We start from the raw sequence: 11,129 nt of genomic DNA, 5'->3' as shown, positions 1-11,129 counted from the left end.
GTCTTATCTACACGTCCGCGTATCAGCTCAGTAAATCTCACATTATGGGGGAGGGGGGTGGGGGATTTGTAGTAGGCTCTCGGGACTGGTTTGGAAATGATCTCGGGTTGGTAGGAGGAAGCGCACCTCCATCTACAACCCTCGTGCTGCAGTCAGCAAGGAACGGGGCTTTCAGTGAAGGGGGTGGGGGTAGGGGCTGGGAGAGGCTCTTGGTTTGGGTCACTGAACCTGAGATTTTAACAATACAATTTGCTTAACTGAAATGAATAAAAAAAAGTTTTAAAAGAAAAAAAAAACAAAAAAAAAGAGATGGATCGAAGTTGCCATGTCACCAGTTTCACTTTCGTGAAAGGTTTTGGAGCCAAATTTTTGTTGCTAAAAATGGTCATTGACAAAAAAAAAAAATCTTTATCAGCAAAATGTTTAAATTATGTAATAAAAAAAATGATGCAACTGCGCCTCAGTGTTTCACTGCAGAACGTGCAGCCAGGGAAGCTTCCAGGCTCCTTGCTGGGACACCCAGACAGCCACCACTCACAAATGTTATAAGCTGCACTTGCCAGCTCTTTAGGTCATCTGGTGCCAGCTTCTCCCCCAAAGGTATCAAGAGTTCACCTGCAACAAATCAGGGCCTGGAAGAAGCTGTGAACAGCAGGAAACAAGGTGGGAGGGCTGCACAGCGGGCATCTGCAATTACCTCAGGGTAAATTAAAGGTTAAGAAGGTCAACTTAACCCTGCTTCATTCAGAGGTAAATCTGCCCTAGTGTAGTGTTCACTTACCATGCGGTAACTATGGGCACATGAGCAGTTATCACACGAGCTGATGCATAGTTCATAATAGTTTTAGTTTCTAGGGTAATGGTAAGTCTTGTCCTGGTAACTCTAAATTTCTCGCTTATCTATAGCCCCAAGCATCCATGCTGGTAGCTGCTGCTATGTAAAGAAAAGGAGATGTAGGATCTGGCCCCATCCAGAGCGGCCAGCAAAGCCAGTAAATACTAACCAGTGCTAACCATGACTTCTCCCCTTGGGAGGAATGGGGAGTTGTACGAGAGCTGTGTACAACTAGGAGAAAAGTTCCCATAAGACTTACTTCCTGCCGAAGCACGGTCTAAACTATGGAACTATGAGAATCCTGGCCAGAAGTCAGAGAACAGGGCAGAGTAATGAGACTCCTGCCTTCTAGTCCTCTGGGAAAGTCACTTAATCACCCCATGACTCAGCTTCCCCACCTGAAAAATAAAGGTCATGGTAATTACTGATCACTGTACAGTTCTTTGAGACAACCCAGAAATTACCAGCTTCATGCAGCTGAGCTCCAAGGTTACTGCATTTCAATACAGCCCTAAAAGGGCGTTAGTAATAGAAGAGGTAGATCAATAGCACGTACATCTTGCAGCTGGAGAGAGCCGAGTCAACACCTCTTCTGCTTTAGCCCTTCATGCTACCTCCCATACCAAATAGTCAACTCCACTCCTTTCCTGAAGGATGTCTTTCCGATGCACACAGAGAAAACCATTTCCAAAAGGAGAAAGTGGGAAAAACAAGCAAACAGCAACAGCCAGCCTGAGGATTCACCATTTATTTAATTTTCTTGTAAAAAATCATATCCTTAAGACCTTTCTCCTATGTTGCAGAGGGAGAAATTGCAACGCAAACCAGAGGCCAGAGTGTGGCTCACTTAAATAAAAACACGACAAACAGTTAATCATCAAGCACCACTAGGACTGTGCCATTTTATCAGAGACCTGGAGGGATGAGTGTATCTCCAGAAAGCAGCAGCTGCTTTTTCTGGACCAGGATGGAAGTTACTGCTTCTGCTGGGACAGGGCAGGAGACAAGTATCCAACAGATCTAGATCCTTGCAGTCAGGGGACCAGAGGACCTTCTTCACTGAGGTGAAGTAGCAAAATGGTATGGGACCTACCCATAGGAATTTGAGAGAGGGTGGAGATCTGAGCCTTGGGTTCCTCCAAACAGGCAAAAAGGGGAGATGCAAGAACCAGTTAGAGTCACATCAGCTGCTCTACATGAAACATCCAGTTTTGCATTTCTGGGGGAAGGGAGTGAACAGCACCAAACTTCTTCCAACCTGGAAGTGGAGCCATGCCTGGTTACACTTAAGATTGTTTTCGTTCAATGGAGAAAATCAAAATCCTCATGTTTGGATGAGCTGGACCCTCAGGTGCCAGCCTTCTTGGCCAAAGTGACTAGTACAAATCCTCTGCTCTTGCTAAAAGTGCCACAGGACCATCAGTGCCCACTTTCCAAGGTCTCATCTGAGATACTGGCAGCAAACAGCATGGTACTCACCTGACTCACCTCAGAGCAACAAGGGCCGAGTCAGCCTGTGTAAAGTTTGCACCTGCAACAGGGGCATATGGCAAACCTGGGGCTCTGACCCGGGAGTCACCAAATCCAGGTAAGGCCCCTGAAACCACTTTTGACCCAAAGGCCTAGATGAGAAGGAGGTGGAGAAGATGAAACATCCTCTTGGAGAGAAAGACGTAGTGGCAGGAAGGACTTTTCACCCAATGTCCTTTCACAACCCTCTCTGCAGCAAGCCAAGAGGTCACAGATATACCTCAGGCTCCTTCTGGTGCAATCGTTCAAACTCAAAATGAAACACTTCCTTCTTTTCCTATGCCTAGGGAGCCCCCACCTTGGCTAGACAGAGGGAAGGCTTGTAATGAAGAGCTCACAATGGCACCTCCCTCTGGCCCAGACAAGTCTAATGCACAAAGGCTGTCAAGGCAGAGAGATTGTGAGGATAATGCTACAGTCGGCAATCGAGCTTCCATGGCTCAGAGCTCAAACCCACGCTCTGTTCTGCTGCTCATCACTGAGTTCAGAAAAGAGGGCTGATGAGAAACATGCAGAGGGGAGCAAATGGAGGGAAACCAGCACTGCACTGCACTGTGCAAAGTGAGGAACAAAGCAGTGCCATTCAAGGAGGGCAGCAAGTCCTGGCTGTGCCCGAGAGTTGAGAAAAATCTCTTCAGGATGAGGAAAACAGACAAGAGGAGTTCAGATTTGGCTGGTGGCCACAAGCCTGATAAATACCCCACCTCCTCCTGGCTGTGCCTGCAGGGATGAGATCCTAGTACACTTAACTCTTCCTGGTCAGCAGTTTCTTCAAGCAGGTGGGTATCTCCTTCCTCAGGCACTCCCAGGATAGACATGTGGAGCATCACATTCTTGTTGGAGGACAGCGAAAGAGTGTGATCGTGTTTGCCTTAAGGCACAAGGTCACCAAGTCTGACAAGCCTGACTCAAGGCACCAGGGTTCAATTCAGCAGAGTCAAATGCAGCTGGGATTGCCAGGCTTGGATTCCCCTCCCACCCAGGCCTCCTGGGCCACCCTGGTATCCACACACACACACACACACACACACACAGAGGGAGTCTCATCTCCACCTTGCACTCAAGGTCTTTCAATGGGTTTTGTGTTGTAGCAGCCTGGGGGCAGATTTTTGCGGATCTCCTCCAGGTTCTTGATATCAGCCAAGATCTCACTAATACTCCTCTCCAGCATCTGGATCCGGAGTTTCTGCGTGCTGGAAGTCTTCTCAAGCTCTGACAACTGCTGCTTCAACTGGCTGCTCTTTGTCTTGGCTTTGCTGAGGTTCAGTTCAAGCGTGTTCAGAGCCTCCTCATCCACAGTGCCAGGCTGGTCTATCGCAAAGGAGGAGGAGACCATGAATAGACCCTGGGACTGGATCTTCCTGAACACACCCCCCAGGCTCACCACCCACCAGTTATAGCTACACAGGGATCCCAACATGCTCGGCCAAATGTTACACTCCAGCCCTTGGGAAATGTACCAGAGGGTTGGAACAAAGGTATATCTATACAGCAAAACTGAAGGTGCAGTTACAGCATGGGTTAGATAAGCTGTGCCAACTTTAATTCAGTCAGCACGGGGAGTGATGCCAACACAAATGTGATGGCATGGGCTCTACTACATGCCAGGAATGCAGCACGAGTCCTAAATCCTCCCAGGGCTTTGCATTCTGGGTGCTGGTCGCAGTGCTGCTGCTGCCTGTGATAGCTAGATCCTGCTAATTGCACCTTCCTGCTGCAGTGCAACCATACCCCAGCCACACCTCACAACAGGAGGAGAAAGGTAGAGTTGGTTGCCTTACCAACCAACATGTGATGTTCTTTACAATTCACTGCATTTCTGAGGTCAGGAGCAGGCAACAGTAACTTGTGATGCGACTGGTGGACAAGTGTGGGCCTGGAACTGACATCTCTGGAAGGAGCGCAGGTAGAGGGAGAAAGGGTGGCCATGGGATGAAAGCACTGGAGAACTGGGTCCCACTGCAGCTTGCACATCCTTCTTCACCCCAGTTTCCCCCTGGCAGTGATACCATTTCCTTTCTCTCCAGACTGTGCCATATGGCCTAAGTATGGGGCAGAAACTGCCTTATACTACGTGCCCATTCAGAGCTTGACACAGAGAAGCCCTGATCTCCACTGGTGTCTCTAGACACTGCTGTGATGCAAAGAAAATGAGCTGTCCCCCACTTACTTATCAGGTACAGGAGGTCTTCCAGGGCAGTCAGTGTCTCTTGGACAGCAGTGCCAGCCCCTTGGGCTCTGGCATGGGCACTCTGAGCCTCTTGGACAATCTAACAGGTACAAGAACAAGGCAATGAGTGGGCACTTCACCCAAACAGGTCGAGTCATTTTAAGGGTGAGGGTAAAAACTCACCTCCTGGACTGTGATAGCATCGGTAGCAATCTCCTTTTCTTTCCTAAGGAACTCCCCTTCTCTTTCACTCACTGTGCGCAGCAGAGCAGCTATTTCCTTCTCCAGTGCCAGGACACCATCTGCTGTCCTGTTGGCCTCCAGCCTCACATGCTTTATCTCCTAGGAAAGCAAAGACAGCAAGAGGAGGGGAGATTTGTGAGGCCAGAGGAAAGGACCTCCCAGATTCCAGAGAGCAGCAGTGGCAACAAGCTCTTGATGGTACAGTCCAGTAGCTTGATGTTTGAGATGCTGAGCCCCCACAGCCCATGTTGTCTTCAAGAGGCTGTTATAATCAACCTCTCTGAAAGAGAGGCCATCAGTGCACAGCCAGCAAGGCAGAAGGATACACCAGTCAATGGAAACTGGCCCGTTTGATGAGCCTACCAGAGCCAAGTTATATCAATGTCCCCCCCGGTTGACTTGATTTGCCTTTAAGTAGAAACAGGAGCAGAGAATGATGAGTTCTGCCTGGAAACCATTCCCTGACCCCTCAACACCTGCCTGAGATGGCTCCTCTATGTGACTCTACGTGCGACCTCAGGGTTCATCACAGTCTCTGCAATGCAGTCTGATTTCAGACAAACTGGTTCAATTTGCATCTGGGACTCAGACCAGGGGAATTATCTACCAGGCTATTTAAATAGCACGTCCAAGGGACTGAAACCATTAATACTGACCCAGAGCTGGAAAAGATATGGGGTGAATGTATGAAGCAGTTGTTCACAAGCTTTTAGACTCAGAGCACCCTTCAAAAAATGTCAGCTCTAAGCTTTCACTCACTTTTTAACTATTGAAAATAATACAGCAATTCTTCTGTTGCAAAGAACTCAGGAAGCCTACGACAGGGCAGAATGTTTTTGATACTGTGAATTCCTACTTGAAATCTCTGGGTTTATTTTGCGAATCATGTGCAGGTGTTTACACACCCAGCAGTGCTGATATCGCACAACATCCTTAAAAGGTCCTTGTGATACCCTGCTTCACTGAAGTCGCTGGTCTAAGGGTACTGCCTATGCTGCAGCCATGCTGCCATATCTAAAGACACAGCTACACTGTGGAGTGCAACACAGGATTGAACGAAACAGACTTATGGGGACAGCATCATGCAAGCTGCAGCAGCACACAGCTGATCCACCCTGCTTCTTGGCAGGGTCAGTTAACTTGCAGAGAACTGTGCTGCCTCAGCTGGATGGCAGGTGCTGACACCCACTCTCATTCATTTGCAGCCAGTGCAGGTACCTGTGCTTTTGGCTTTAGGCAGCTGCGCAGAAACAGCCACCCTGCAAGGATGACAGCTGCTCAGCCCCCATGCCCCCTCCATTTCCATTCCCTCTTTTCTCCTACCCAGGCCCCCACCCTGTTGTTCTGATACAAGCAGCTAGGCTTCCCCTTACCTGCTGGATCCCACTGGTGATCTCCTTGGCCTCCCCTGCCATGGTTCTAGCTGACTTTGCATGCGTAGCAGCATTGCCTAGGGCTCGCTCTGCTCGGCCAGCCTGCTCATTGGCACCCGTGACCAGGCTGCTGATGAGTGGAAGCCTGCTCATGGCATCTTCAGCCTCTCTCCTCTTGTCATCCACCTGTAAGTTAGACTCTGACACAAAACACAAGCAGCTGTCAGGTCCCACAGGAAAAAAAACATTTCCTCCAGGCCAGGCTTGGGGGCCATGGACAAATTAATGGACTAATGGAAACAGAACTACTCTCATAGTCTCCAGAAGGCTGGTTCCTCCAAAACTACTTTTCCATAGAAGAACAGCTCTGGGTACAGAGAAGAGCAGGGAGAAGGATGTTTACATTCACATGGGGCAGAAGCTAATCAGACTGGGCTTGAAACATTCATTTCCTGAGAACTGGGTCGATAGGATGTTTCAGTGGAAACTGCTGTGGCATCACCAGTGGACTTGAGGGCATGTTTTCCAGACAATTAATCAGAACTAGTCGTTGTTCCAGACAATAAATCAGAACAAGATTTTGCTTTATCCTCAAGAGACTTACCCCTGAGATTCTTCAGCACACGATCAACTTCAGAGAAAGTGGCATTGCCAGTGCTCAGTGCTTGCTGGGCTCTGCTCTTGGCGAGGTTGGCACGGGTCAGCAGCTGAATCGAAGCCTGCAGGGACACAAGGAGAGAGCAGATCACACACAGAACCTGGGAGCACAGTCCTGCTTCTAGAGCGGGGTCGAAGCCAGTTTCCCTTCAGTAGAAAGGATCTATCTTAGTGTGCAGGCAGATCAAATCCCAGTCCCATTTGAAGGATCAGATGAAACTGAGCTGAGAGTGCAGGCACACCCCCAGCTTTAACACAGGGATAGGACGACAGCTTGCAGCAGAAGCCAGGCTCCCATGCCAGGGATAGAGCACAGAGGGAGTGGACAACTGAAAAAATTATACTAAGATGAAAAACAGAGGATTCACCACGTATCAGTTGATATGTGGTCATGGTCTGTGGGAGTTGAAAGCTAAACCATGGTAGTTTAATCCTACTTCATTTAGGGACAAACTGCTCCAGGTTAGTTTCCACTTACGGAGTGACAGACACACAAAATGGTTACTGCAGACCAGCTGACAGATAGTAAGCTCCTTCCCTCCTTTTAAGGCAGTACAATTTGTTCATCTGTCCTAACACAGAGGGGGAAGTGTTTGCAATGTATAGTACCTGGGCACTGTCTTACCACTCTCTCGCCTTCCCCTCTCTGTAACAGTTGTTTGATGTCTTCCTCCCAGCTCCTGGTGTTGCTTTGCAGCTGCCTGTATTCTGCCATGTAAGTGTCCATCAAGCCCATCAGAACATTTGCCTCCTGTCTCAGCCGGGTTGCCTCCCCCTGAGACACCAAAGAAACAAGTAATTCACTTTATGCACTGGTGGTGGGACTTTTGCTAAGGCTGTAGCCCACCAGCAGGAGTAAGAACACTTTGTGTCTGTCCTACAATGGACAAGCAACTGTGTTCAGGGGAGGGGAGAGGTGAGAAGTTGAGATGAGAGGCATTTGGTCTCCCTTTTCCCAACAGGGCACAGGAAGGGTGGAGGGGGTGACTGATGATTTGGATTTGCAGGGGAGGAAGACTCTGGGGGGGTCTCTTGACCCAAACTGGCAGCCATGAAGCCCTCACCTGGAAAGACCCAGTGTCTATCTTTGCTAAGTGGGACAAAGAGCTGAGAAGCAGGAGGCTGCCCTGATAAGCACCATCTGCATCTGCTGCTGATCTGCTGGCGGCAGCTTCCAGCTCGCTGGCCAGGGATTTTGTTTCATCATATCTGTGAAAATATAATAAGAAAAAGGCATTAAGCCCCATGCCTCAGGGTATCAGCATACAATGCACCAGGTGCTCCTCAGGAATGATGGACAAGGCCACGCATTTCCTTGTCCTGGCTCCTCAGGACCTCCATCTCTGCCAGGCACCACAGAGGCTTACCACTGCCTCTGTCTCTTCAGCTAGGAAAGGAGAAGCAATGGCCATGTCCCTGCATGTCTTGTGGCCCTCTCAAGCCCAGGCTTATCTCAAGGCTGAGCTTTTCCAGAGTTACCCAAATGGGAGTTGATTTTCAGAGTTGTTCCTATAAAGAAGGCCCCTTTCAAAGTGTCTTTAGCTGGGCACCACCCACCATCAATAAAGACTACCCTGGCTGCACTTTTGTGATTGTTGCCCTCTAAGTCACTCTCCTCAGGCCCTTACTTTATGTATGGCTGGGTGCTACCCTAGTGCTGCACAATCCCAGTCTTGGAGCATGTCCACACTGTGCTGGGCCCTGTGTGAACACAGGGTGAAGGTTTAGCCCCTGCCTCACAGAGCTCACAGCCATGTATGCTACTCTCCTTTGCAGTCCTCTTATTGCCACCACCAGTCTTAGCATGTCTGTGACTTTCTGGGCCAAATTTATCCTTGGTGTAAATCCAATGACACCAATGGATTTGTACAGAGGGTGAACTGGACCCCACACACTTAAGTTTCTGCAGCATTCAAAGGAAATTGCATCTTGGTGAGACCTCAGGACAGAGGTGGGTTCCTTAGTGCACTTCTTCACAGACCTCCTTCTCTCACCCTCCCACCATCATGGTGATATGCATGGAAGTTTTGCGTGCACCTACTTCCTAAGCAGCCCTTGCATGGAGTTTGCCAGGATGCCTCCTCCACTCACAGCCGAGCGCACCAGCTCCAGGGCCTGGTCAGAGTCATCCTTTGCTGCTTTGGCTGCCTGCTCAATGGCATTTGCTGCTTGCATGTGGCTGTAAAACAGAAGAGCTTCCCTGAGAAACTAGGCCTGCAGAGCCTGCCTTGTTTCCTTCAACTTTTTCCTTATATAGTTTTATTCAGATAGAGCAACATCAGACCAGGTCCTTATGCAAAACCATCATGTCCCTCCTGTGGGACATGTTGGCAAGAGGCAGTCACAGCCTGGAGCATACCAGCACTGCAACGATCAACTCACCTGTTCGCTAATCTTAGAGCCTCCTGGGCCAGGATCAAAAATCTACTCGAGCCCCCAGGGAGATTGGAAGATGGAATATACTGAGGAGAGAGAAAGATACAGGTCAATGCTATTCTGATTTTTCTCATGCTGACAAACCCTGACTGAAGAGAAGACAGAGCTCATTATCCAGACACACTGTGTGTCCCCCTCTGCTTTACAGCATTCATCTGCACAGGTAGAGCAAGGCACTGGGCAAAGCTCTGCCACAATTTCTGATAAATCCAGTGGGGGCCAATGGGTGGATCTCTGTCAACTCTGCTGAAAGTGGCTGTACAAGATTATCCATTGGAAAAAGTGACTGGCAGGTGCTGGTGGGGGAGGAAGGGAGTAGGGAAGAGGCAGATGGGTACTTGGTGGAAAGCATCTAGTGTTTCCACCAACCCCCAGGCAACAGTCAGTAAGGAAAACAAGGGAAGAGGAGTCAGAAGCAGAACTCATTGGGCACTGCTGTAGTGGCAAAGGTGTGTTTAACATGTGGGGGCTGGGCTCTGGTCTAGAGCAGCAAAGCTGGAAAATACTTACCACTCCACTCAGGGTCACTTTGGTTTGCTGTAGGGTCACCTGGGCTCTCTCAAGCTGCCCCTGGATATCCCGCACCTGCCTCTGGTACTGGCTGCCCAGAATCTTCATTCTCTCCAAGGTCACTTTGATGTCATCCAGGCGCCTCTGGTAACTAGCCTCCTGTCCCTTCATTTCAGACACTTGGCTCTCCAAGGACTTGTCAGAGGCTGGCAAGACAAAGAGCATTTCCAGGATTAAAGGACACAGTGATATGAAGCCAGAACAAAGCAGAAGGGGGCAGACTGCTCACAGGAGAGAGAAACAGCGCAGAGACAACACAAATCCCCAGCCATGCTTGCCCCATCTCCAGGCTGCACCAGCAGTGAGGGACGAGCCCTCACCCCCTGAAGTTCATCTCCTTGCAGCATGTTGCTGAAGAGCTGCTGCACTTGCCCCTCCCTCCATCCCTGCGCCAAACGCACACCACGATCAAAAAGGGAGCAAACCCATCTAACCTTGCAAGCTCAGGGCTTCTCTCAGGATGGCACGAAGAGTCTCCTCAATCAGCTGCATCTTCCCCTCTAGCTCCTCATTGTTCGCTGCCCCCTGGCCAAAGTGTCCATGAGAGAAAAGCACCTCCAAAGCCTGCAGCTGCTGGAGGTATTGATCCACCTGAAAACAAGGCATGTGACACAGGGAAGGCTTGATCTCAGCATGAAGGGGATGGTGAGCAGCCCCAGGACTTCCAGGGTCAGAGAGCCCAGCAGAGTCTGAAATGGTTTGCTGGATGAAAAATTCTTTTGAGCAAATATTAATCAGCACTTATTACCCCCACAGCCATCTGTGTCATCGGGACAGGCTTCTGCAGTGCGAGCGGTATACTTGGCATGGCCAACACACTCTCAGGCTCTCTGGGAGTGTCAACTGCTAGGAGTGAGCAGATAACAAAAGCCAGTGCCCTATTTCGTATTCAGTCTTTGTCCAACTTAGTGCAACTCTCCCCATGGATACCAGGTAGGACTGATTAGGATCCTAGTATCAGAGAGGTGGACCCTTGTCCACTGGTCCACCAGATAAACTAACAGTAATGTCCAGATTTCAGATCTTGACTAGATCTGAGTCAGGTTTACTGAATGTTTTGCTCTTCCACACACAAGAACAGAGATTTACCTTCTGACAACTGAGCAAGAAAGTTTTTTGGTTTTGAATGAGCTCTTCTGTGTCCAGAGGGCAGAAGAGGAGGAAGATCCCAGACTCCTTGACTTTGTCTCTCACAGCAGCTCCCATATGGAGAGGCTAGAAGAACCTCTCGCTTTCTTCTCCTGTTCCAGGCTGAGAGCTCTACCCCTGGCAGAGCACCTCCCCTTGTCAGAGGACGACAGGGGACTTTGCTTTA

General features: G+C 49.5%; 1 protein-coding gene across 1 annotated transcript in view; it reads right to left on the bottom strand.

The window, feature by feature from the left end:
• Positions 1-1,568: 1,568 nt before the first annotated feature.
• Positions 1,569-11,129, bottom strand: part of LAMC2 (laminin subunit gamma 2) — a 31,117-nt gene continuing 21,556 nt past the window's right edge. Inside the window, exons 13-23 of the mRNA XM_019530967.1 lie at positions 10,249-10,405; positions 9,755-9,960; positions 9,191-9,270; positions 8,850-8,987; positions 7,873-8,017; positions 7,434-7,583; positions 6,756-6,870; positions 6,152-6,351; positions 4,719-4,877; positions 4,536-4,635; positions 1,569-3,676 (exon numbers count right to left, since the gene is read on the bottom strand). Coding sequence (XP_019386512.1) covers positions 3,426-3,676; positions 4,536-4,635; positions 4,719-4,877; positions 6,152-6,351; positions 6,756-6,870; positions 7,434-7,583; positions 7,873-8,017; positions 8,850-8,987; positions 9,191-9,270; positions 9,755-9,960; positions 10,249-10,405 — 1,701 coding nt within the window. The 3' untranslated portion in view covers positions 1,569-3,425. The remainder of the gene's footprint in view (positions 3,677-4,535; positions 4,636-4,718; positions 4,878-6,151; positions 6,352-6,755; positions 6,871-7,433; positions 7,584-7,872; positions 8,018-8,849; positions 8,988-9,190; positions 9,271-9,754; positions 9,961-10,248; positions 10,406-11,129) is intronic.

Source organism: Crocodylus porosus, unplaced genomic scaffold (genome assembly GCF_001723895.1).
Source record: "Crocodylus porosus isolate Cpor-Errol unplaced genomic scaffold, CroPor_comp1, whole genome shotgun sequence".
Taxonomy (NCBI): Eukaryota; Metazoa; Chordata; order Crocodylia; family Crocodylidae; genus Crocodylus; species Crocodylus porosus.
Note: the sequence above shows the minus strand (reverse complement) of the source record. Positions and strands in the feature narration are given on the sequence as shown.